General features: G+C 47.4%; 2 protein-coding genes and 2 pseudogenes across 2 annotated transcripts; 3 read left to right on the plus strand and 1 right to left on the minus strand.

The window, feature by feature from the left end:
- Positions 1-2,422: 2,422 nt before the first annotated feature.
- LOC103639812 (probable CCR4-associated factor 1 homolog 11) lies at positions 2,423-3,300 on the plus strand. The gene has a single exon (XM_008662514.3). The coding sequence runs from the start codon at positions 2,425-2,427 to the stop codon at positions 3,298-3,300; it is 876 nt and encodes a 291-aa protein (XP_008660736.3). The 5' UTR covers positions 2,423-2,424.
- Positions 3,301-6,055: 2,755 nt separating this feature from the next.
- On the plus strand, positions 6,056-10,280 carry LOC103639813 (probable CCR4-associated factor 1 homolog 11). The gene is made up of 2 exons (XM_008662515.2): positions 6,056-6,867; positions 10,235-10,280. The coding sequence occupies exons 1-2, from the start codon at positions 6,056-6,058 to the stop codon at positions 10,278-10,280; spliced, it is 858 nt and encodes a 285-aa protein (XP_008660737.2).
- A 10,384-nt stretch (positions 10,281-20,664) lies between these two features.
- On the plus strand, positions 20,665-21,568 carry LOC103639814 (probable CCR4-associated factor 1 homolog 11; annotated as a pseudogene).
- A 1,227-nt stretch (positions 21,569-22,795) lies between these two features.
- On the minus strand, positions 22,796-25,039 carry LOC103639815 (uncharacterized; annotated as a pseudogene).
- Between the last annotated feature and the right edge of the window lie 2,552 nt (positions 25,040-27,591).

A 27,591-nucleotide genomic window follows, 5' to 3' on the forward strand; every position in this document is an offset into this window, starting at 1 on the left:
CTTCTGTAAGGGAAAGGTGTAGGTAGAGGCGAGCAGGAGGACAGGGAAGGAGAGAGAGGGTGCGGCCGCCATCGGTCAACCTGACATGGGGGAGGCAAGATCGAATCGAGGTTTTTCCCCGTATAGTGGGTGTTGTACGAGGGAGAAGGAAATAGCGGAGGTTGTTGTTTACTATATCAGGAGGAGATCGAGTAGCATAGAGGATTTTCATGAAACCCCCACTGGGCCAATCCCATGGATCGCGACCACGATGGAGCAAGAGAAGACCTAGGTGCCGCCGTCCATCAACGTCAACCTCCTAGACCCCAACCTTGTTCTTGCAGCACCCATCCACCGTCGGCACTCGCCACCGCCGAAGTGGAGGTCCAAAAAAACTCTCGGTTCTCCTTCTAGACCTCGATGTCGTTGTACACCTCCTTCTTCCATATTTACACCTCCTTCTCCATGACGTCGGTGAGGTGCGTGGTGGAGGCGGCTACAAACACGCTGGCCTCACCGATAGGGTCGAGCCTAGGCAGTGCACCACGGCCAGCTGCCATAGCGCGTGCTGGACCGGGCCTCTCGCGTTATAGGGAGGTGCTCAACGGTGATGACATGGTGGGGAAGATGACGTAGTGGCAGGCCTCCATGGTGTCGGCGCAGTGCGTGGTGGAGGCAACCACAAACACGCTAGCCTCGTCGACAGGGACGTGGCCTAGGTAGTGCGCCACGACCAACCGCCATAGCGTGTGCCAGACCATGACCGACGACGGCAATGTGGATAGGGAACCGAGCAGGCGAAACCCTAGCAGAGAGATTGCAGGCGAGTGAATGAGGAACGAGAGGGGCACAAGTGTAAATAGGTGTCGGACCATGACCGACGGCGGCAGTGAGGACAGGGAATCGAGCAAGTGAAACCCTAGCACAGAGATTGCAGGCAAGTGAATGAGGAACGAGAGGGGCACAAGTGTAAATAGCTCGAGGAAGCAGTAGGCTTCTCGCGGACGTGGCCACCGAGGACGACTGGCAAGTTGCTCCGTGGCCATCGCGAAGGGTGGTTGTGACGGCTACTGCAGAGCGGAGGGGAGGATGGGGACCTCGGTGGAGGACGCGACGTCAAAAACGCACGAAACTCGGCGTGGTCCAGCAGGATTCTCAGGGGCAAGGATGCGCATGCGATGGTTCTGTTCGACGGTGAGGGGGGAGGGCAGGCCGGGGCATGCAATGGTCTACACTGCCATCTTATTAAGTAGTAGAGATACACCTATACACACGAGAGTGTCAGCAACAATTGATTAGAACTAGGACGTTCATCCGGATGTTGGCCCCCCCGACATGTCTCTCACCTCTCTATGTTCAAACAGTTAAGCGTAAAACTCCTACGTGTATTCTTGTTGTAGGTAAAATCTGTTGTAAACCAGGGGCGGAACGAGTAGTTGGCGGGGCAAAGTGGGCCATAGTTCCACCTTAATTTTTTCTCTCTTTATATATACATTGAATGTATTACAATTTGAGAAAACATAGCAAGTATTTGGAGCCAAAACTACATTGAGCAGGCCACTTCCACCGTCATGGCCTATAGTCCAATTCCAGACTCTGCTAACACTATTTCCGGCAACGTTCTTTATATCGATTCTCTATATCCATCCTTTACATTCTCCTATGAAGATTATCTTCTCTTTATCTCATTCCTCTCCTGCAGCGTCTTCCATGTGAAAATACCTATATTGGAGACATAATTTACTTTTATTTTTTGTACGTATGTATTTATCATACTCTTAAATATATTATACATATTTTAGTTTTGCTAGATCTATTTTTTAAAGTATTAAAATGGATAGATGAGAGAGAAACTCTATATATGAGGATCCAACAGCGCCCCTAGATTTAGAGGATACAATTGGACATCTAAGACGAGAATGCCCCTAAAATTTAGGATACAAAATGTTATAGGGCATTTATGGAGAGAGTCTAAAACAACCTACTCTTAGCCTGCTTCGGCCAACCATTGCATAACAAGAATTTTATAATAATTAAATATTGAAATAGTATATAATCTGGATGAAATAGTTGTAGATGGCCAGTATTAAAAAATAAGTTGATGAGTATAATAAAAATATTCAAAATGAAGGGTGTACATTGAGATTCTAATTACGATCACTAATTTCTATATGCAATAATCTTTTCTTATCTACCGATTTTGTTTAGCCTCGCATGATGCCTGTTCTGTGCTCTGAGTCCGATGTGATAGGGACGGAAGAAAACCAACCTAGACGCCTGTTCTGTTACTGTAGATAAAATCTGTTGCAAACTTTGACGAAAGGTGGTCCGCTTCGCCGATGTCCGAACGCCCGTGATGTCCGAACGCCCCTACCTATAAAACCAGGGCACCACGCCCACGTTCCAAGATCAAAACGTCTCGACAAGGCACAGCCACCTGAAGCAATGCCGATGTACTCCAAGTCGGAACTCATCCACGTGCCGCCACCGCCATGCAGCCGTCCCCGTTACGTCATGGCGCCACCCCTGGTCTTCACGTCCATCGGCGCGTCGATGAACGCCGCCGTGCGCGACGTTTGGGCCAGCAACTTCGACGAAGAGCTCTCCAACCTATCGGCGGTGCTGCCGCGCTACCCCTGCGTTTGCTTGGACACCGAGTTCCCCGGCGCGGTACACGACTCGGACATGCCGCGGTACATGCGCGGCCCGCGGGAGAGCTACGAGCTGGTGAAGCGGAACGTAGACGACCTCAAGCTGCTGCAGGTCGGGATCGCGCTGTCGGGCCCCGCCGGCCGGTTCCCCATCGCGTGGCAGTTCAACATCCGGGGCTTCGACCCCGCGCTTCACCCGCACGCGCCGGCCTCCATCGCCATGCTCCGCGAGCAGGGGATGGACTTCGCCATGCTGAACGAGTTCGGCATCGACCCCGAAGACTTCGCCGCCGGGTTCCGCCGCAGCGGCCTCGCCTGCGGGTGGCTCACCTGGACCGCCTTCTCGGGCTCCTACGACTTCGGGTACCTCGCCAAGGCGCTCACCGGCGGCCAGCCGCTGCCGGACACGCTGGACGGCTTCCTCGCTCTGGTGCGTCGGCTGTTCGGGCACAGTCTGTTCGACGTGAAGCACCTCGCCAGATGCTGCGCCATGCGTGGGGGGCTGGAGCAGGTGGCCACCGCGCTCGGCGTGAAGCGCGCCGCCGGCCGTGCGCACTGTGCCGGCTCCGACAGCCTGCTCACCACCGACGTCCTCCTGCTAATGATGGATCGCTTCTTCAGGAACGTCGATGTGCTCGCGCACGCCGGAACCATCGTAGACCTCACCTAGTTTCCTAGCTAGTACTGCTTTTCTAGTGGATAGGTTTTAGTTTTTGCGATGTAGCCATGCATGCATGCAGTGTCCAGCTGCTAATTTGTACGAATTGCTTTTATAAGTTCTTGATTGGAGACTGATCTGCATTTGATCATGTGTTTTTATACTCTCAAGCATTCAAGTAAATGGTTCAGTATAGATATAGGCATCTGAACCATTTTGCTACAAGATACTGTTAGACAGCATTAGTTAACTTGGTCAATCAATCGATCGATCAGAATTTGCTGCCTGCAGTACTTATGACAGCACAGAAACAATGTAACATAACGGGACCTGGTAATTTTGCTTGTCAACAAAGCAAATACATATCTCTGTTTGCTAGAAAGAAGAACGAATGAACATGCAGATGTCTTCCCGAGGTAGAATGCAAGTCCTTACATATTTTATTTTCAAGCATAACAAATATGGATACTGTTTACAAGGGCTAATTTTTTTTGATTAAAAGAATGTCAGGAAGTGGTGACTGAGTTGATGAAGTTATGCACATAGCTTCATCAAATAAAATATATAGCCATGATTGACAGTTAATAACTGAAATATTAATTAGTTTAGAAAACTTCGACTGCAATATATGGTGAGTCAGGATTTCGAAGCAATTACAGAGTAAGCCAGCAACATTCTTGTGATTCCTAGAAAGAGATGGAGATTGTAATTAGACAAAGCAAAATCTCCCAAGCATTATGTGGAAGTAATGCTTTTCCAGTAGTCTTAAATAGAGATGGCATCGGCGCTGCGCTCGGCGGCAGCTAACGCACACGGCAATGCCTAGCCGGAGAGGATGGCAGCCGACACAGCTTTGCGGCAGCCGGCGCATTGTGCCCCTCTGGAGGGGTTTACGTGGTGGCTAGAACGGTGGCAACGACGGAGGCTGCTTGCTTTGATCTGGGGTCCTGGCCTTTCAATGTGCTGGAGGGCATCTTGATCGAAAGCATCGGCGACGGTGACGTCTGTGGGGGCCACTCCCCCCTGTTGAGGGCGTCACATTGCTCAGTCTTTCAGTTCGTCTTGGCCTCGACGTTATCTTCGGTTCATGCTTTCACTTCTCGACGTCTAGTTTAAGGGTGGACATAGTGTTTTTTGCAATGTGAAGTCGAAGCTGCCACGTTAAGGGATATGGCTCGACAATGATGATATGAGGTGAGCCCCCTTCCTCATGGTCTAGACTGTTTTGGAGGTCGGGCAAATAACCAGAGGTGGGTGTTGAATCAAGATTGCTGATGAAGAATCAGAGTTGCATCGAGTGTGGGTGTGTCGAGGCTTGGCACGATGGCGCGTCACTATCTTCCTTCTTCTGTGCCAGGTTTTGGTGTAGGCGTGGTCGTGTTTTTTTTGGCAATATGCGGCCCGTCTAGCAAAGTCGGAGTGGCTCGTACCTTGTGTTGAGCTTGGTAACGATGACTCTGGAAGGGCTTTGTGTTTGGGGTTGCCGCTGCCTGTGTTGTTATTTAAGCACTCTATGTCGGTGGTGAGTGTTGTGTCCTGTTGATGTCCCAATCCAACCGACGAGTTGAGTTGTATGGTGTTGATGTCCCAATCTAACCGCCTGTTGTTTGTTGTTCTGTCCGGTCCGACCCACTTCTATATTCATATAATCGACAACTCTCCTGCCTAGTTTGTTTAAAAAATAGAGACGGCAATGGGTAAATATAAAATACCCATCGATTATTACTATCCTATACCCATACACACGAAAAAAATAATTCCGTCAGGTCGCCTATATTCACTTGTGGGTATGGATTTGTCCCTATACCTATACCCATATGGGTATGGGTCACCAATCGGATCCCCCGTACCCACAAAGATTAAACATATATCATATGGGGTAAGCATCATTCAACAAATATAATGAATTGTAAAGAATACTAGCTACTAAAAACATCAAATTTAAATAAACCATGTGTCATAATTAAGCATCACACCAAAATGGCGATGGAAGTTGTTGTATCTGAAGCAGCGTTTGGTTTATGAAGAGATCATTCACGAGGTTTCTGAAGAGATAATTTTGGTGCCCGATTGCCATTTGCAGCGCCAAAGAAGATACTGAAGCAGGACACGACCTTCAACTGCTCGTTTTCATAGCTGTAGAGAAGCTTTACATGTGTTCGGTTGTCCTTCGTTCTCCTACGCCAAATACTGCCGTCACATTAAGTTAACGAAGATTTTGCTCCTCGTTAAGCCAGTAGATTTATACTACGTTTCTTATACGCGAGTTGGAGTGTTGGATATTGGTTGTGATATCTCTTTAGTTTTTATGATTATGACATTTTGGAGAGAAAAAAATATTTGATGTAATCATAAATTTGTCATCGCACTTGAAAGTTTTTTAAAAAATAAATAATCTTTTTTCGAAAACTTGTAGATATTTGATTTGAAAGGGTTTTCATAACTGTCCTAAAGGAGTAGTTTACGCCGGGCATGATCTAGAATTTAGCCGTATATTAGATTTAGATCTACAACGTCTAGGTTTCTTCTATGCAACAGAATTTAACTTTGTACGAGCTGGAAAACAGATTTTATTTTATTTCTAAGAAAACACTGTTATCCTTGGATAACTTGCGATTGGATAAGAACGATTTTACACAAAGTCTGTTTGCGGCCGGGCTGGAATATTCTAGTCCGCTTCGCTGCCATGCCACCCTATAAAACCAGGGCACCACGCCCACGTTCCATGATCAAAACGTCTCGCTAATATACACGGCCACCGGTAGCAATGGCGATGTACTCCCAGTCGGTCCGCGCGCCGCCGCCGCCGCCATGCAGATTCGTCCCCCGTCCCTGTTACGTCATGGCGCGGCCCCTGCTGGTCTTCATGCCCAACGGCGCGTTGTTGAAGGCCGCCGTGCGCGACGTGTGGGCCAGCAACTTCGACGAAGAGCTCTCCAACCTATCGGCGGTTCTGCCGCGCTACCCCTGCGTGTGCGTGGACACCGAGTTCCCCGGCGCGGTTCACGACTCGGACATGCCGCGGTACATGCGCGGCCCGCGCGAGAGCTACGAGCTGGTGAAGCGTAACGTGGACGACCTCAAGCTGCTCCAGGTCGGGATCGCGCTGTCGGGCCCTACCGGCCGATTCCCCGTCGCGTGGCAGTTCAACATCAGGGGCTTTGATCCCGCGCTTCACCCGCACGCGCCAGCCTCCATTGCCATGCTCCGCGAGCAGGGGATGGACTTCGCCATGCTGAACGAGTTCGGCATCGACCCGAAAGACTTCGCCCCCGGGTTCCGCCGCAGCGGCCTCGCCTGCGGGCGGCTCACCAGGACCGCCTTCTCGGGCTCCTACGACTTCGCCTACCTCGCCAAGGCGCTCACCGGCGGCCAGCCGCTGCCGGACACGCTGGACGGCTTCCTCGCCCTGGTCCGTCGGCTGTTCGGGCACAGTGTGTTCGACGTGAAGCACCTCGCCAGATGCTGCGCCATGCGCGGGGGGCTGGAGCAGGTGGCCACCGCGCTCGGCGTCAAGCGCGCCGTCGGCCGCGCGCACTGCGCCGGCTCCGACAGCCTGCTCACCACCGACGTCCTCCTGCTAATGCTGCATCGCTTCTTCAGGAACGTCGATGTGCTCGCGCACGCCGGAACCATCGTAGACCTCACCTAGTTCCCAGTACTGCTTTTCTTTTGTAAAGGTTTAGTGTAGTTTGCACTGCAGCCATGCAGTGTCTATCTTCTAATTTGTACGAATTGATTTGAGGAAGTTCTTGATTAATTGATTGGAGAATGGAGAGTGATCTGCATTTGATTATGTGTTTTTATACCGATGAATCGATGATTAACCTGAACTCTCAAGGATTCGAGTAACTGGTTCAGTATAGGCACGATCGATCTGAGCAATTCTTGCTACAAGGTACTGTCTGGTAGCATTGGTTATTTGGTGATCGATCAGAAGAACTGGTTTTACCGTTCTCTAAAGAGATCTAACCTGAAACATATGAATCTAATCTAAAAAGAAATTTAGCCTAATCTGAAATATGAATCTAAAAAGGATTCTAATCTAATCTAAAATATGAATATAATCTAATCTGAAAGATGAATCTAATCTAATCTGAAATATGTCTTAAGATAGACTAGGCTTATAAATGCCCCTACTAGCCCATGGGCCTTTCTGTGATAATGGGTTCCGGTCATAACATGCGACTCTTTAACCCAGTCATCAGAAAGTTCGCATTACATGTAGAACTCACTCGAAATTGTTATGGAGAAATCAACTGAGTGGATATGTTTTAGTTTTTAAGATGTAGAGCCATGCATGGATTATCCAGCTGCTAATTTGTACGAATTGCTTTTATGTAGTTCTTCATTGGAGACTGATCTGCATTTGATCATGTGTTTTTATACTCTCAAGCATTCGAGTAAATGATTTAGTATAGATAGGCACGATCTGAACCATTTTGCTACAAGGTAATGTCCGACATCATTAGTTACTTGGTCAATCAATCGATGGATCAGAATAACTGGTTTATTCTGATCAGCTTGCTGCTTGCAGTACTTATGACAGCACAGAAACAATGTAACATAACGGGACGTAATTTTGCTTGTCAACAAAGCAAATACAGATCTCTGTTTGCTAGAAAGAAGAACGAATGAACATGCAGATGTCTTTCGTAGAATGCAAGTCCATACATATTTTATTTCCAAGCATAACAAATATGGATACTAATGAAGTTATGCACATAGCTTCATCAAATAAATGATATATAGCCATGATTGACAGTTAATAACTGAAATATTAATTAGTTCAGAAAACTTCGACTGTAATATCTGGTGTGTGAGATTCGAGAGCAATTACAGAGTAAGCCAGCAACATTCTTGTGATTCTCAGACAGAGATGTAGAATGTAACTAGACAAAGCAAATTCTCCCAAGCATTATGTGGAAGTAATGCTTTTCCCTAGTTAACTGTGCCTAGCCGGACGGGATGGCAGCCGATACAACTTTGCGACTACTGTGGCAGCGAGCGCGTCGTGCCCCTCTGGAGGGGTTTATGTGGCGGCCAGGGCGGTGGCGACGGCGAAGGCTACTTGCTTTGATCTAGGGTCCTAGTCTTTCGATGTGCTAGAGGGCATCTTGGGTGAAAGCATTGGGGACGTCTGTGGACGCCACTTCCCCTGTTAAGGGTGTCGCATTGCTCAGTATTTTAGTTCGTCTCGACCTCAATGTTACCTTCGATTCATGCTTTCACTTCTCGGCGTCAGGTTTGCGGGTGGACGTGGGTTTTTTTGCACGTGAAGTGGAAGCTGCCTTGTTAAGGGATGTGGCTCGACAATGAGGCTAGCCCCCTTCCTCGTGGTCTGGACTGTTTTGGAGGTCAGGCAAATAACCAGAGGTGGGTGGATCAAGATTGCTGACGTGTGTGGGTGTGTCGAGGCTTGGCATGATGATGTGTCACTATCTTCATCCTTCTGTGTCACGTTTTGGTGTAGGCGTCGTCGTGTTGTTTTGGCAATGTGCGACCCGTCTAGCAGAGTCGGAGCTGCTCGTATCTTGTGTTGAGCTTGGTAACTGTAATACTCAAAATTGTAAACAAAGAATAATAGAGAGTTATCCTTATTTTATGTGTCATATTCGCATTATGAAAAGAGCATACATGTAAGTAAGAGGACTTAATCCAAACAAATGATTCTAAAATAAAATAAAGTACATCTTGTTGGAGTTTTTGTTTGTGCATTAAATAAAAATAATAATAATATAAAAAAACTAGAAATTGGATTAAACCCTAAATTGAAAATTAGGGTTTGAAAGTAAGAAGAGAAATGATATGAAAATATAAATAATATAAATATATTCCTAAAATTTGTATTTTACATTCCATAATATGATTTTATAACAAATTTGCACAAGGTTTGAAACTAAATTCAAATTCAAATTTAAACCTAGAAGAGAAGAAGAAAGAAAACAGAAAAATAAAAAGAAAAAGAATAAAAAGCTTACCTGGGCCGGACTGCACCATTTCGGCCCATCTACCAAAACCTCACCTCTCTCCGCGCCGCCCAAACCCCAGGAGATCGGCGCCGACACCCGGGGCCCACGTGCCATCCCCTGCGCTCCGCCTGTTAAGCTGTCGCGCGGGCCCGCGTTGTCATCACCCGTCAGCCACGATCCCATCTCCTTCCTCAACCTCCCGCGAACTTCACGCTGCTACCCCGCATGGCCGACCGCGTCGCGCGATTCTTCAGGCTCCGATAGATCCTCGCCGCCATGGACTCGTTCCCCGCCCCTTAAAGATGACCACCGCTCCTTTCCCCTCGCATCTCCATAGTAACCTAAGTACTCGAAACACAGAGAAGGCGTGGGAGAGAGTGAGTGCGGTGTGTGGCTTCGCCGCCGTCGCTGCCCCAGGCCGTGCTGGTGTGTCAGCCTAGAGTGTCGCTCGGGTGTCTACACTAAGCTAGAGCGAAGCCATCCGTGGCGTTGGTGGGCGGAGTCGACGACTACGCGCCCCTTGATTGCTCGTCGGTGTGCGCATCAGGGCGGAATTACCACCTCACCGTGGGTGGCTCTCCGAGCATCGTTCCTGTCTCTAGTAAGTGTTTCATCGCATACGCCTTGTTCTCCTTTGCGCGAAATCCTAGCGGGATTGGTGAATCATCCGGTGGCCGGCCAGGGTCGGATGTCGCCGGTGGGTTACGCCGCGTCCAGGTGTATAGCGCCGCCGCGTTTGGACTCAGGTGGAAGAAGGCCCTAGGGGCGTTGATCTGTTGTGGGACGGCTAGGATTAGCCCGCGGTACCGTTCGGCTGAGTTAACCTGGGATGTTGGATTCGGATCCGGCGTGCGCGAGTCGATCTGGGTATGGTGGAATCTGAGGCACCCACCTTGAATCCGACGACCAGGATCAGGCTCGGGCGTGGGCAGATCTCGGCCATGGATCCCGGATCCTAGGGTCGTGAGTGAAAGTAGTATAATGGTCCAGGTCAAACTAATCCGGGCCGTCCGTGCATGATCGGACGTCTGTGGAACCGCCATACCCCTTCATTGGGTTGATTTGCGTCTGAACCCTTGTTCTTTTTGTAAATCAACCCGCCATCCACTCGTACTGTGCACTGTGTCTTAGAAAATTTACACCGAGAACCCCGTGCTTACCAGAAAACGAGGCCCGATCCAGAACTGTTCTAAATCAAATAAATGAATTAGAAATTGGATTTTAATATGAAAATAAAACCTAGAACTTGTAAAATTCATAGAAATTCCATTTTTGGTCCAAATTGAACCATTCCAATTTCTAAAATTTTGTAATAATATTCTCTACCATTTAGAATCACTGTTTTGACATGAACTCAGTTAGAAAATTAATTTATCATCTAATCCTATTTTAATCACCTTAAATCTTAGGAAATTCATAACTTGAATTCTATAACTCCAAATTCAGCGATTCCAGTTCCTATGATCTCATTTTAATGTGTATATTTTTACTGTATATTTTATTTACATGTTTGGTGTGATGTTGATTTTGGCTATACTATGTATGTATTGTGTTGATGCGAATAGACGAGCAAGCCACTGTGGAAACTGAGGTTCAACCAGTAGAGATAGCTGAGCCGGAGCTCATTGAAGGCAAGTTGTGCCCTTGATCACTTACTTTTCCCAGCCATGTTCTTATTAATTTTAATGATCTGCATAGGTTAATTTTGATGGGAGCCTTTATGTTACCCCAGTTTTGATTACCTCTATACCTTGTTCACCCCTGAAATATTTTTGGGTAGTACTTGCTATTGCTTTATGTGGATTGGGTATGGAGATACACTATTCATGATTATTCTGTTATTATCTTGTTATTATTATTGTTCATGTTAAGATCATTAAATTAATGGGAACATGGAGCGACCACCCGGGAAAACAGTGCTACCACAAGGGTTTTATGGGACGCCCTTGGCTGATTAACTAGGAAAGCTAGTGGAGGGCTACCTTACCCGAAAGGGGCAAGGGCAGTAGGGGAGTGGTCAGTGTAGGGAGGTCCCTGGTTGATTTTGCTGCGATGGCGGTCAGCCAGGAACCCTGCATTGGAACTTCCTATAAACTGTAGCGGGTAGTCTGAAGCTAGTGGAACTTTGTAAAGGCCTCGTAGTGTTACCCTGCCTCGCCTCCTCGGTAGAGGTGTATGGGATTGGCCATCTCTTGGCAGATGGGTAACATGACTTGTGGGTAAAGATGCGCAACCTCTGCAGAGTGTAAAACTAGTATACTAGCCGTGCTCACGGTCATGAGCGGCTCGGACCCTCACATGAGTAATTATGGAACTTAAATTTAATTTGACATTTGCATCGCATTTGGGATTATTTTACTATTACTTTTCTTTATTATTATTAAGGTTTGGTATTTACTTACACTTAGTAATTGCTAATAAAATTTTGACCAACTTATAAAAGCAATGCTCAGCTTCAGCCTTTACTTCATTGATCAGCCTTACACTTCATGAACTCCCACCTTTGGTGAGTTCATGCACATTATTCCCCACGACTTGTTGAGCGATGAACGTATGTGAGCTCACTCTTGCTGTCTCACACCCCCCCCCACAGGAGAAGAACAGGTGGTCGAAGAGGAGCTGCCTAACACTGAGGCATTCGATCTGATCTAGGTGGCGTTTCTCAGTTGACATTGGCGCCGACGATCCTTAGTTCGTTTTATATTTATCTTTATTTTGTAATAAGTCTTCCGCTATGTAATAAATACTCTGATGTTTTATGACATTTATCTCTATACACTCTGTTATTATATATGTTGTCTTCTTGGCGCATGTATGAGATGCACCCGGCTTTGTTCCTTAAAACCGGGTGTGACAGAAGTGGTATCAGAGGAAATGTTGACTTTAGGACGAAACCTAGATAGAAATGGACAAAACCCTTACCTACTTACCTTACTCTGATTCTTTCTATACTTATCTTGATCATGTCTCACCTTCTACTGTTCTACTCTGATCATTCTTATCTTTTCTTCTCTAAGACAAGATGGATTTCACACCTTGGAATCCTACATTTATGACCTTTTTAAGAGATAGGATACCTAAGACAAAAAATTAAAATTATTTTCTCTATTAAAAATGTTGGTTGATTGTTCTGATGATCAATGTCTGATTTGCTTCTTTGATTGATTGAAACATTATAGTCGGGCATCTTAACATGTACCACCATAATGTAATGTATTAGCGTTAGTAGGTGACATACTAATCTACTTAGCTAATAAATCCCCCAAAGTAACATGCTTCGTAATCACTGTCTTGTCTACAATCCTTTCTTTCGTCCCCTGTGTTTCTAACCCAGATGAGCTACCCCTATAGTGTTAGAAGAGAGCACTATAGACGTGATCCTTGGTATGTCATGGTTAAGAAAGGCTAAGACAGTTTATTCACTGTGCTAAAGGAACCATAGAACTCACCAGTTCCAAAGGAGAAAGATTTGAAGTTGAAATTGCAGTAACTACCGCCACCAGACTAGCGGCATTCTTAGTAGATGGGAAGTTTGTTGGTGTCAACATCCGTGTGGTTAGAGATTTTTTTGGATGTCTTCCCAGAGGAGTTACCAGGGATGCAACTGGATAGGGAAGTTGAGTTTGTTATTGATCTCTTACCTGGGACTGCTCCTACTTTCAAACAACCATATAGAATGTCTGTAGAAGAACTAAAGGAACTTAAGAAACAATTAACGGAGTTACAAGAGGCTGGGTATATTCGTTCGGATTCTTCACCTTATGGAGCGCCAGTTCTGTTTGTACAGAAGAAGGATGGATCACAAAGAATGTGTGTGGATTATAGGTCCCTTAACGATGTCACTGTAAAGAACAAATGTCCACTACCCCGCATTGAGGATTTATTTAATCGGATGAGAGATGCTAGGATATTCTCGAAGATTGAGCTCCGATCGGGTTATCACCAAGTGAAGATTAGGCCATCAGATATTCCCAAGACGGCTTTCTCAACCCGATATGGATTATACGAGTTTACTGTTATGTCGTTTGGATTAACTAATGCACCAACTTCTTTTATGGATTTGGTGAATAAGGTGTTTATGGAGTATTTGGACATATTCGTCGTGGTGTTCATCGACGATATTCTTATCTATTCTGAGAGTGAAGTGATCATGAGGAACATCTGATATTGGTGCCACAGAAGCTACGAGATAATCAACTCTACACCAAGTACAGTAAATGCGAGTTTTGTATTGGCGAGGTGTCATTTCTTAGACATATCATCTCTAATGGAGGGATATCAGTGGATCCTGCTAAGGTCAAGGAGATAATGGAGTGGAGAGTACCCACTACAGTTACTGAGATACAGAGTTTCTTGGGACTAGCAGGATATTATCGAAGATTTACTGAAGGATTTTCTAAGATTGCTAAGCCTATGACTTCGCTTCTGGAAAAAGGAAGAGAATTCAAGTGGGATGAGAAGTGCCAAGAAAGTTTTGATCAATTGAAGAAATATTGATGTTACCACCAGTGTTGGTTATGCCAGATCTATAGAAGGGATTTGACATTTATGGTGATGCATGTGGCCAAGGATTGGGATGTGTGCTCATGCAAGAAGGACACGTGATTGCCTATGCGTCTCGTTAGTTGTGGAAACAAGAGTTGAACTACCCCACTCATGACTTGGAATTGGCAGCCGTTGTGCATGCGCTAAAGATATGGAGGCATTATGTCATGGGAACCAAGTGTCAAGTGTATACGGATCATAAGTATTTAAAGTAAATATTCACTCAGAAGGATCTCAACCTTAGGCAACGCCGTTGGTTGGAGCTTATTAAGGATTATGATTTGGAGATTCACTATCACCCGGGCAAGGCAAATTTGGTTACAGATGCCTTGAGTCGAAAGGAGCATGTTCATTCAGCTGTTGTTGCCCAGCTACCCGATGAGATTGTTGAGGATTTTAGAAGACTTAGCCTGGGGATAGTCGCTCACACTAAAGGATTTATTATTGATGTAGAACCTACCTTGGAGCAATAAATCCGTAGAAGGGCAAGTTGGTGATGCTAAAATACAAGCGATTAAGGATCTTATTACTAAAGGTAGAGGTCCGGAATTCACGGAGGATGAGCAAGGCACGATATGGTTCAAGAATCGGATCTGAGTTCCTGAGATTGATAGCCTTCGTGAGACTATATTGAAGGAGGCCCATGATTCGGATTATTCTATTCATCCTGGTAGCACCAAGATGTATCAGGATTTGAAGTAAAAGTATTGGTGGTATGATTGAAGAGAGATGTGGCTGCACATGTGGTTATGTGCAATGTGTGTCAAAGAGTTAAGGCAGAACACCAAAGACCAACTGGACTATTATACCCACTGAAGATACTCGATTGGAAGTGGGAAGAGATTGATACGGATTTCATTACTGGATTGCCTTGCACCCAGAAAGGATATGACTATATATGGGTGGTTAGATTGACTAAAATGGCTCATTTCATTCCGGTCAAGACTACTTAAAAGGTATCTTAATTGGCAGAGTTAGATATGGCTCGGATTGTGTCTCTACACGGGGCACCAAGGAAGATCATTTTGGATAGAGGATCACAGTTTACCTCCAGATTTTGGAAAAGTTTTCAAGAGAATGTGGATGCGAAGTTGAATTTTAGTTCGGCCTACCTCATACTGATGGACAGACTAAAAGGACTAATCAAGTATTGGAATACATGTTGAGAGCTTGTGCCCTTCAGCATGGTAGTAGTGGGGCAAGAATCTACCTTATGCGGAGTTCTCTTATAATAATAACTATCAGGCCAGTTTGAAGATGTCACCGTTTGAGGCTTTGTATGGCAGAAAGTGCAGGACTCCATTATATTGGGATCAAACTGGTGAAAGGCAGTTGTTTGGACCTGAGATTATACAAGAAGCGGAAGAACAAGTTCAGCAAATAAGGGAGAATTTGAGAACTGCACAGTCCAGGCAGAAAAGCTATGCTGAGTACCCCATCAAGATTCTTGATACATTGACTCGAGTTACGAGGAATAAGGTTATAAAGATGTGCAAAGTGCAATGGAGCCACCACGGTGAAGATGAAGCAACTTGGGAAAGAGAAGAAGAGCTTCGTATAGATTTTCCTCACCTTTTCCCTAGATCTTCTTAAATCTCGAGGACGAGATTATTTTTAAGGGGGTAGGATTTGTAATACTCAAAATTGTAAACAAAGAATAATAGAGAGTTATCCTTATTTTATGTGTCATATTCGCATTATGAAAAGAGCATACATGTAAGTAAGAGGACTTAATCCAAACAAATGATTCTAAAATAAAATAAAGTACATCTTGTTGGAGTTTTATGTTTGTGCATTAAATAAAAATAATAATAATATAAAAAAACTAGAAATTGGATTAAACCCTAAATTGAAAATTAGGGTTTGAAAGTAAGAAGAGAAATGATATGAAAATATAAATAATATAAATATATTCCTAAAATTAGTATTTTACATTCCATAATATGATTTTATAACAAATTTGCACAAGGTTTGAAACTAAATTCAAATTCAAATTTAAACCTAGAAGAGAAGAAGAAAGAAAACAGAAAAATAAAAAGAAAAAGAATAAAAAGCTTACCTGGGCCGGACTGCACCATTTCGGCCCATCTACCAAAACCTCACCTCTCTCCGCGCCGCCCAAACCCCAGGAGATCGGCGCCGACACCCGGGGCCCACGTGCCATCCCCTGCGCTCCGCCTGTTAAGCTGTCGCGCGGGCCCGCGTTGTCATCACCCGTCAGCCACGATCCCATCTCCTTCCTCAACCTCCCGCGAACTTCACGCTGCTACCCCGCATGGCCGACCGCGTCGCGCGATTCTTCAGGCTCCGATAGATCCTCGCCGCCATGGACTCGTTCCCCGCCCCTTAAAGATGACCACCGCTCCTTTCCCCTCGCATCTCCATAGTAACCTAAGTACTCGAAACATAGAGAAGGCGTGGGAGAGAGTGAGTGCGGTGTGTGGCTTCGCCGCCGTCGCTGCCCCAGGCCGTGCTGGTGTGTCAGCCTAGAGTGTCGCTCGGGTTTCTACACTAAGCTAGAGCGAAGCCATCCGTGGCGTTGGTGGGCGGAGTCGACGACTACGCGCCCCTTGATTGCTCGTCGGTGTGCGCATCAGGGCGGAATTACCACCTCACCGTGAATGGCTCTCCGAGCATCGTTCCTGTCTCTAGTAAGTGTTTCATCGCATACGCCTTGTTCTCCTTTGCGCGAAATCCTAGCGGGATTGGTGAATCATCCGGTGGCCGGCCAGGGTCGGATGTCGCCGGTGGGTTACGCCGCGTCCAGGTGTATAGCGCCGCCGCGTTTGGACTCAGGTGGAAGAAGGCCCTAGGGGCGTTGATCTGTTGTGGGACGGCTAGGATTAGCCCGCGGTACCGTTCGGCTGAGTTAACCTGGGACGTTGGATTCGGATCCGGCGTGCGCGAGTCGATCTGGGTATGGTGGAATCTGGGGCACCCACCTTGAATCCGACGACCAGGATCGGGCTCGGGCGTGGGCAGATCTCGGCCATGGATCCCGGATCCTAGGGTCGTGAGTGAAAGTAGTATAATGGTCCAGGTCAAACTAATCCGGGCCGTCCGTGCATGATCGGACGTCTGTGGAACCGCCATACCCCTTCATTGGGTTGATTTGCGTCTGAACCCTTGTTCTTTTTGTAAATCAACCCGCCATCCACTCGTACTGTGCACTGTGTCTTAGAAAATTTACACCGAGAACCCCGTGCTTACCAGAAAACGAGGCCCGATCCAGAACTGTTCTAAATCAAATAAATGAATTAGAAATTGGATTTTAATATGAAAATAAAACCTAGAACTTGTAAAATTCATAGAAATTCCATTTTTGGTCCAAATTGAACCATTCCAATTTCTAAAATTTTGTAATAATATTCTCTACCATTTAGAATCACTGTTTTGACATGAACTCAGTTAGAAAATTAATTTATCATCTAATCCTATTTTAATCACCTTAAATCTTAGGAAATTCATAACTTGAATTCTATAACTCCAAATTCAGCGATTCCAGTTCCTATGATCTCATTTTAATGTGTATATTTTTACTGTATATTTTATTTACATGTTTGGTGTGATGTTGATTTTGGCTATGCTATGTATGTATTGTGTTGATGCGAATAGACGAGCAAGCCACTGTGGAAACTGAGGTTCAACCAGTAGAGATAGCTGAGCCGGAGCTCATTGAAGGCAAGTTGTGCCCTTGATCACTTACTTTTCCCAGCCATGTTCTTATTAATTTTAATGATCTGCATAGGTTAATTTTGATGGGAGCCTTTATGTTACCCCAGTTTTGATTACCTCTATACCTTGTTCACCCCTGAAATATTTTTGGGTAGTACTTGCTATTGCTTTATGTGGATTGGGTATGGAGATACACTATTCATGATTATTCTGTTATTATCTTGTTATTATTATTGTTCATGTTAAGATCATTAAATTAATGGGAACATGGAGCGACCACCCGGGAAAACAGTGCTACCACAAGGGTTTAATGGGACGCCCTTGGCTGATTAACTAGGAAAGCTAGTGGAGGGCTACCTTACCCGAAAGGGGCAAGGGCAGTAGGGGAGTGGTCAGTGTAGGGAGGTCCCTGGTTGATTTTGCTGCGATGGCGGTCAGCCAGGAACCCTGCATTGGAACTTCCTATAAACTGTAGCGGGTAGTCTGAAGCTAGTGGAACTTTGTAAAGGCCTCGTAGTGTTACCCTGCCTCGCCTCCTCGGTAGAGGTGTATGGGATTGGCCATCTCTTGGCAGATGGGTAACATGACTTGTGGGTAAAGATGCGCAACCTCTGCAGAGTGTAAAACTAGTATACTAGCCGTGCTCACGGTCATGAGCGGCTCGGACCCTCACATGAGTAATTATGGAACTTAAATTTAATTTGACATTTGCATCGCATTTGGGATTATTTTACTATTACTTTTCTTTATTATTATTAAGGTTTGGTATTTACTTACACTTAGTAATTGCTAATAAAATTTTGACCAACTTATAAAAGCAATGCTCAGCTTCAGCCTTTACTTCATTGATCAGCCTTACACTTCATGAACTCCCACTTTGGTGAGTTCATGCACATTATTCCCCACGACTTGTTGAGCGATGAACGTATGTGAGCTCACTCTTGCTGTCTCACACCCCCCCCCACAGGAGAAGAACAGGTGGTCGAAGAGGAGCTGCCTAACACTGAGGCATTCGATCTGATCTAGGTGGCGTTTCTCAGTTGACATTGGCGCCGACGATCCTTAGTTCGTTTTATATTTATCTTTATTTTGTAATAAGTCTTCCGCTATGTAATAAATACTCTGATGTTTTATGACATTTATCTCTATACACTCTGTTATTATATATGTTGTCTTCTTGGCGCATGTATGAGATGCACCCGGCTTTGTTCCTTAAAACCGGGTGTGACAGTAACAATGACTCTGGAAGGGCTTTGTGTTTGGGGTTGCCGCTGTTTGTGTTGTTTAGGCACACTCTGTGTCGGCGGTGAGTGTTATGTGGTGTTGATGTCCCAATTCAACTGACGAGTTGAGTTGTATGGTGTCGGCGTGTTGATTTCCCAATACAATCGCCTGTTGTTTGTTGTTCTGTCCGGTCCGACCCACTTCTACTTTATTAATATAATCGACAGCTCTCCAGTCTGGTTCATTTAAAAAAATAGAGATGACAATGGGTAAGTACCCACCGGTTATTACTATCATATACCCATACTCATGACAAAAAAAATCCGTCGGGTCGGCTATATTCACTGGTGGGTATGGATTTGCCCTATACCCATACCCATGTGAGTATGGGTCACCCACCGGATTTCCGTACACACAAAGATTAAACATATATCATATGGGGTAAGCATCATTCAACAAATATAATGAATTGTAAAAAATACCAGCTACTAAAAACATAAAATCTAAATAAACCATGTGTCATAATTAAGCATCACACCATTTGATTTCTAACATTATAGACACACAAGACTGCAAAAAATAAACTGCATGGTTAGAATTGTGCTCAGATCTGTAGAAATAATATCTAATTACATAGTTGCACAAGAAACAACTATAAAATCTACTTAGAGATTATATAGCTAGGGTTTCATTTGTTTTGGGCAAGGCCAAGTGCTCAAGTTTATGTTTTTTTGGCCAAGTTTATACTGGGTATTTTATACACATGGGTTAACAGGTATGGTGAGGACATAACGTTCTAATACCTGTTTACCCATTGGGTGTGAATGTTTTTGTCTAATAAGAGAACCAGGGGTAGAATATAATATTTAGTCCATATACAACCCTAATGGAGTAAATATCCATCGTGTATCGGGTCGCGGGTACTCATTGTCATCTTTAGTCTGGAACTAATATCAAACTATACTGCTTCCCTTCTAAAGAATGCATCGAACTAAAAGCAGAAGAGTTTCTAAAACTACACGAAAGAGAAAAAATATGGCGATGGATACTTATCACGCCGTTGTATCCGAAGCATCGTTTGATTTTTGAAGAGATCATTCACGAGGTTTCTTAAGAGCTAATTCCGGTGCCCGGTGTCCATTGGCAGCGCCAAAGAAGATACTGAAGCTGGACACGACCTTCACCTGCTCGTTTTCATAGCTATGGAGAAGCTGGCCTCAGTTTTACATGTGTTCGGTTATCCTTCGTTCTCCTACGCCAAATACTGCCGTCGCATTAAGTTAACGAAGATCCTGCTCCTCGCAGGATGTCATCATGCACACAATGATAAGCCAATAGATTTATACTATGTTTCTTATAGGCAAGTTTGAGTGTTGGGTATTGGTTGTGATATCTCTTTAGTTTTTATGATTATGGCATTTAGAGAGAAAAAATATTCGATGTAATCATAAATTTCTCATCGCACTTGAAAGTTTTTTAAAAAAAAATAACTAATCTTCTTTTTTGAAAACTTGTAGATATTTATTTTCTGAAAATTTGTAGATATTTGATTTGAAAGGGTTTTCATAACTGTCCTGAAGAAGTAGTTTACGCCGAGGTATGATCTAAAATTTAGCCATCACAGGTATATTAGATTTTTTTTGAAACAAACAGGTACATTAGAATTAGATCTACAACGTCTAGATTTCTTCTATGCAACATAATTTAACTTTGTACGAGCTCCAAAACAGAATATATTTTTTTTTCTAAGAAAACACTGTTATCTTTGATTCACTGCGACCCTCCATACAATCAGGACGATTGGATAAGAACGATTTTACACAGTCCGTTTGCGGGTTGGAATATTCTAGTCCGCTTCGCACGATGGCACGTGCGTATCTTCCCCCGCCACCCTATAAAACCAGGGTACCACATCCACATTCCATGATCAAAACATCTCGCTAAGACACGGCCGGTAGCAATGGCAATGTACTCCCAGTCGGTCCTCGTCCGCGCGCCTCCGCCGCCGCCGCCGCCATGCAGATTCGTCCCCCGTCCCTGTTACGTCATGGCGCGGCCCCTGCTGGTCTTCATGCCCAGCGGCGCGTTGTTGAAGGCCGCCGTGCGCGACGTGTGGGCCAGCAACTTCGACGAAGAGCTCTCCAACCTATCGGCGGTGCTGCCGCGCTACCCCTGCGTGTGCGTGGACACCGAGTTCCCCGGCGCGGTTCACGACTCGGACATGCCGCGGCCCGCGGTACATGCGCGGCCCGCGCGAGAGCTACGAGCTGGTGAAGCGTAACGTGGACGACCTCAAGCTGCTCCAGGTCGGGATCGCGCTGTCGGGCCCTACCGGCCGATTCCCCGTCGCGTGGCAGTTCAACATCCGGGGCTTTGATCCCGCGCTTCACCCGCACGCGCCGGCCTCCATCGCCATGCTCCGCGAGCAGGGGATGGACTTCGCCATGCTGAACGAGTTCGGCATCGACCCGGAAGACTTCGCCGCCGGGTTCCGCCGCAGCGGCCTCGCCTGCGGGCGGCTCACCTGGACCGCCTTCTCGGGCTCCTACGACTTCGGGTACCTCGCCAAGGCGATCACCGGCGGCCAGCCGCTGCCGGACACGCTGGACGGCTTCCTCGCCCTGGTCCGTCGGTTGTTCGGGCACAGTGTGTTCGACGTGAAGCACCTCGCCAGATGCTGCGCCATGCGCGGGGGGCTGGAGCAGGTGGCCACCGCGCTCGGCGTGAAGCGCGCCGCCGGCCGCGCGCACTGCGCCGGCTCCGACAGCCTGCTCACCACCGACGTCCTCCTGCTAATGATGCATCGCTTCTTCAGGAACGTTGATGTGCTCGCGCATGCCGGAACCATCGTAGACCTTACCTAGTTTCCTAGCTAGTACTGCTTTTCTAGTGTAAAGGTTTAGTGTAGTTTGCACTGCAGCCATGCAGTGTCTAGCTTCTAATTTGTACGAATTGATTTGAGGAAGTTCTTGATTGATTGGAGAATGGAGAGTGATCTGCATTTGATTGTGTTTTTATACCGATGAATCGATGATTAACGACCTAGCATTCGAATAAATGGTTCAGTATAGGCACGATCTGAACAATTCTTGCTACTAGGTACTGTCTGGTAGCGTTGGTTATTTGGTGATCAATCAGAAGAACTGGTTTTACCGTTCTCTAAAGAGATCTAACCTGAAACATATGAATCTAATCTAAAAAGGAATTTAGTCTAATCTAAAATATGAATCGAAAAATGATTCTAACCCAATCTAAAATATGAATATAATCTAATCTGAAATATGAATCTAATCTAATCTGAAATATGTCTTAAGATAAATTGGGCTTATAAATGCCCTGCTAGCCCATTGGCCTTCTCTGATAATGGGTTCCGGTCATAACAGGCGACTCTTTAACCCAGTCATCAGAAAGTTCGCATTACATGTAGAACTCACTCGAAACTGTTACGGAGAAATCAACAGAGTGGAAGTATGTCTGAACTTCTGGAGTGCAGTACTTCGTAAACATACTAGTAAGCCATTAACAGCGAAAGCAAACCCTGACAGGACAGGCAGCTATAGAAGGATAATATATCTAGGGTCCCGTTTAATGCCTAACATATTTGATTGTAGGGACTAAACAAATTCTAAATACATTAAATTTAACATATAAAGACCTAATTACCTATTTTTTGTTTTCTATGTATGACGTCAGTTTTTTAGGCAAGAGTAATTGGAGTAAATTTTGCCCTTTAGTCTCTTTTAGCACCATGTGAAAGACTAGAGACTAAAACCAATTAGCCCCTACTTTAGTCTTTATGTTTGGCAAAATATGGAGTAAATGAGACTAAAATCAGGGACTAAAGATTAGTCCCTCTAACCAAATGGGGACTAGGAGTGTTTTTCTTCAGCAGGTTCTAGTACGTTTAAACTGTTCCCCACTTTGACAGATCAAATGTTCCAGTTCATTGTCACTGAAACATAAACAGTGAAATCCATATGGACCGTCAACTTTGGAGAACAAGTCCAAGGAAATTTGAACAAGGTGTGCCATACACATACACTTGGACTAAACTGACGGCAAAATAATAGCTTTAGATAGACACATGAATAAATAGCTCAAAGAGTCTCCTTTACTTTCATTTTCTGCTTGAATGTGAATAGTAGTCACTTTGAGGAGCAACAACTACCTCATACGTTTCCCCCTAACAGCCTAAACAACAACAGAAGTGGAGCAATTGTACTCTTTTCACTTATTTTAAGTTACACTATCTGAACAAACAATAGAATCAACCTAATCTGTGGCATCTATTGGGCAAGACAACATCTCATGCCAGATCCCCTGATGAGCCCCCAAACAATCAGGATAAGGTGGTGCCATTCATGCCACAGATTTCCCATCCATCCAATTTCAAACTCGTGCCGGCTTTTGCAACACCGCACACAAGTACATCGCTGCCTTCGTGCTCCCTGTGCCGGCCTTCTCTCCTGTTGCCCACCGGAGCTTCTTGTAACCATACCTGCCAATGAGCCTGGCAAGCGTCTGCCTCCGTTCATCGGCGTGGCACATGTGGCTGTCAATCCAAAGCAGCCCACCGGCGCGCAGCACCCGGTCGACGTCAAACATGAAGAACTCCAGCGCCTCCTCCGTCCCTGCCTGTCCCAGCGCCGGCGACCCGCCTTCGGCCAATGCGGTGGCCCTGACGTGCACGAGGTCGAACACCCCATCGTAGAACGGGAACCGGTGCGCCGGTGAGAGCAGCAGTGGGAACAGTCCCCGGGCCGCCACGAACTCGTTCATGGGTTTCCCGGCGTTGTCGAGCACCGTGGTGAATATGGTGACCCCGCGCTCCCTCATCCGGGCCGCGAAGTTGGCGGCGCCGCCGGAGACGTCGAGGCCGGTCCGGATCTTGCTGGCGGCGAGGCGCAGGACGTCGTCGACGAGGAACTCGTGGCCGTGGCGCGGCCTAACCCAGCGGCGGCCGTCGACGCCCATGTTTGACGCCGGGAACGCGGCGCGCGGACCGCGGGAGAGGCAGCGGCGGCGTGGCAGTGGCTCGCAGGCCTTGGAGACGAGGCGGTGCGCGGGCAGGCGGCGTGGGGCTCGTAGGTGGCTAACGCGGCGAGGAGCGCGAGCGTGGAGGGGGTCAGGGGGAGCGGAAGCAGGCGTGCGCGACAAAGGCGGCATGTGGGTGAGCCCCGTGCGCGCGTCGTGCCCCAGCTGTGCGTGCGTCCGCGTTGGCTTTGCTTGCTCTAGCTCGGGAGTCGGGAGAGTTCGGGACGAGGAAAAGGAGTGGAGGCTTGGGCAAGGAAGATGGTGTGCGAGCGAGCGACCGAGCTGGGGAAAGCGCGAAAGTGAAGGAGCTGCGTACCCAACTTTAATCGGGTTTTAAGAGCATCTCCAAGATCTCTCTAAAAATGACTCTCCAAAATCAGTTTTAAGAGTCATTTAAAAAATTAGTGGGGTACATTTTAATCTTTTATTCAACAGATTCTTTAAAACGGTAGATTGTTTCTGTAGAGCCAAAAAAACACCTCAGGCCCTATTTGGGAACAAAGTTTTTGAAAACTACAGTTTTTGAAATACTATACTATACTTTAGTTATGACAATACCGTAGTTTATAATACCGCAGTTTTGAAAACTGAGGTCCAGAGCTAAGTTTAGAATGCCTTAAAACAACTATAGTATTTGCAATACTTCAGTTTTGAAAACAGAGATTTTACCCAGCTTGCCAAACACCATTATGTATATAATACTGCAGTATTTGAGAATACTGCAGTATTCTTCCAAAACTGCAGAAAAACTTTGTTCCCAAACACCCCCTCATTTGTAGCTACAAATGAGGGAGTTTTAATGGCTATGAAAAGTTAGGAGCGTTTTAGGGGAACCGTTGGAGAAATGTTTTTGTGTTTTTTCCAAAAAAAAACTTGATTTATGAGAGACTTCTAGGAAGCTTTTGTAGATGCTCTAAGACTCGAGTAATTTAGTTTTAGGTAGATAGATTGGATCTGAATTTGGATAAATCGGGTTTAGGTAATGGACAATGGGTTTTTCCTCAGCCCTAGTAGGGTTGATTTGATGACAACGGGATCACGGGGGATTGGAGGAGATTGAGGGGCAAATGAACTCATTTCTCCCTCAATCCCCCCAATCCCCCGTGGCGAAATGAACTCATTTCTCCCTCAATCCCCTCTAATCCGCATTGTCGGTACCCTGAATCAGGGGTACTCCTTTCTACAGTGTGAAGGCGCGGAGTCCATGCGGCTACCTCTGGCCACGTGGCAAACATCGCCTGACCCCGCCACGTGGGCAGCACCGGGGCCGCCACGTGGTCGGAGGAGACGATATACTCCATGGTGTCAATAGTGGGTCCGGACCCCCACGGGAAAGTGCTGGACCCCTGGATACACAGCCCGGACCTCCGGGCAGGATCCAGGTCACTCACAACAAGGTCCCGGGATTCTAGGAGGAGTACCCGTACCTTAATCAAGGCCAGGCGGGGGTCCGGAGCCGACACGAGTCCGGACCATATTGCGTGCGCCTCTGCTCCCCGCTCAGGCGGAGGCCCGATGCTGCCACGTGGCCAGCTGCCCGTGACGTAAGCCAACGGGCGAAGCCGGACGTAAGACCTCTGGGCCGCGCGCATTTATTGCGGGTGAGGCGCGCCACCTGTCAAATTAGCAGGTGATGCCGCCTCAGCATTAAATGCGCCCTGTCTACTCCACTGACAAGCGATGTGCTGCCTCAGCATTAAATGTGCCCTGTCCACTCTGCTGACGGGCGACGCCCAGGCCATCCTGCAGGAGGCGTGCCCGTCCACTCCGGTGGCGGACAGTACGCCCATGCTGCGGCATACGTTGTGCTCATCATCACTCGTACGTTGCCAGGGAAGCTTCCGCTGCACGCCAATGCTACGCAGATCGCAGATATCAGGGCACAAGGAGATTGCACTGGCGACCAGCATTAGTTGCTCCAAGTATTACATCTGTTATGTCCCTGGGCCCGCATGTCGGGGCTCAGCACCCTTGTACGTGCCCCCCTTTAGCTATAAAAGTGGAGGCACGCAACGTTACAAGACTCAGACACACTTAGACCCAGCTCAGGCTCACAAGTTCATACAAGCTTTCAAGCTCAATACATCACACAGTGGAGTAGGGTATTACGCTCCGGCAGCACGAACCACTCTAAACCCTTGTGTGTTCTTTTGTTCGTTCATCGCTTAGTAGACAAGCAAAACGCTTAGGCCCCTCCTCATCTTAGGATTTAGGGCGGGTGCATTCTGCCACCCGGCCGGAGATTTCCTCTCCGACATTTGGCGCGCCAGGTAGGGGGCTAGGCTTATAGGTTTTTGCTTGTTTTCTTGCTCAGCATGATGGTGCAAATCGTTGAGCACCGCGCCGAGACTTCAGAGGATTTCCTGGTGGAGGAGGAAGTTGCTTCTTCCACGCCACGGGTTCCCAACCACCCAGTGCCGGGCACTGCTGCTGTGCACGCTGCACAACAGCATACAACTGCGCAGACATCCCGGACTCCATCAAGGGCAGCTCCGGGGGTGTTGTCTGCGGCCAGGAAGTTTCTGCGCCACCCTCCAAGCTCCACGGCCTCACCGGGGGCCATGAAGCAGTGGCGTGACGACGTCGACCGACTGCTCGGCATGGCGCACTCCGGCTCGACCAGGTCTAGGTCGCGGTCATCCCGGCGCCAACATGAGGCAACAGCGTCTATGCGCTCACCCTCGGTGAGGGGTGCACAGACCGACGACCTCCGGGCAGAGCTCAACCGTAGGCGTGCGGGAGAGGATGCCCGGGTCTCTCTGGAGAGGGCGCGTGTCGGCGTTTCGGGCCCGGGGGTCCCTCAACCGAGCCGACCAGTGAATTTGTCGCTGCGTGCCCCTGCCCAGATGGGTTGGCGCAAGATGGAACACAAGGGGAATTCGGCTTCTATTATCTCGCACCAGGGGTGTGCTCATAGTAGGGGTTACAAGTGTCGCGAGAGAGAGAGAGCCTGTTCGTTAGCTCGTTCCCCCGCGCGACCCCCCCCCCCCCCCCCCCCCCCCCGCAGGAAGGCCCTAGACCTCCCTTTTATAGATGCAAGGAGAGGGTCCAGATGTACAATGGGGGGTGTAGCTATGCGCTAACGTGTCTGGCAGAGGAGTGCCTGAGCCCTGTGTACATGCCAACGTGGCTGTCGGAGAAGTGCTTGAGCCCTGTGTACGCGATAACATGGTCGCTGGAGAAGTGCTTGAGCCCTGTAGAAGCACATCTGTCGATGCTGCTGGGATCCTGCTGACGTCTCCTTGCTTCGGTAGGGGGCTGAGAACCATCGACGTCATGGACGCATGCGGGGAACCATCATTACCTGTTACTGGGGCGAGCCAGATGGGACGCCGGTCTTGTTCCCTCGTAGCCTAAGCTAGCTAGGGTAGGGTAATGATGTATCCCCTGTGGCGCGGTCGGTCCGAGCCTAGGGTCGGGCGAGGCGGAGACTTCTCCTGAGGTCGAGGCCAGGGTCGGGCGAGGACGCGATTCCTCTCGAGGCCGAGGCTGAGGCCGAGCCCTGGGGTCGGGCGAGGCGGAGACCTCCTTCCGAGGCCGAGGCCTAAGGTCGGGCGAGGCGGAGCTTCCTGTTGCGCCCGAGGCTGAACTCGGCTGTTGTCAGTCTCACCCTAGTGGGTGGCACAGCAGTCCAAGCGGGGCGAGCGGCGCTGTTTTCCAGTCAGGTCGGTCAGTGAAAGGGCGAAGTGACTGTGGTCACTTCGACCTTGCCGACTGAGGCACGCGTGTCAGGATAAGGTGTCAGGCGATCCCTGCATTAAATGCGCCTGTGATACGGTCGGTTGGTGAGGCGATTTGGCCAAGGTTGCTTCACAACGAAGCCTGCCCGAGCTGGGCTTCGGGCGAGTCGAGT

The sequence above is a fragment of the Zea mays genome, chromosome 9 (genome assembly GCF_902167145.1).
Source record: "Zea mays cultivar B73 chromosome 9, Zm-B73-REFERENCE-NAM-5.0, whole genome shotgun sequence".
Lineage (NCBI taxonomy): Eukaryota > Viridiplantae > Streptophyta > Magnoliopsida > Poales > Poaceae > Zea > Zea mays.

Coding starts and splice junctions, on each gene's coding strand:
- LOC103639812 (XM_008662514.3), top strand. CDS start 2,425: ATGCCGATGTACTCCAAGTCGGAACTCATCCACGTGCCGCCACCGCCA.
- LOC103639813 (XM_008662515.2), top strand. CDS start 6,056: ATGGCGATGTACTCCCAGTCGGTCCGCGCGCCGCCGCCGCCGCCATGC. Junction 6,868..10,234: donor CTCACCACCGACGTCCTCCT/GCTAATGCTGCA, acceptor CGTGAGTGAAAG/TAGTATAATGGTCCAGGTCA.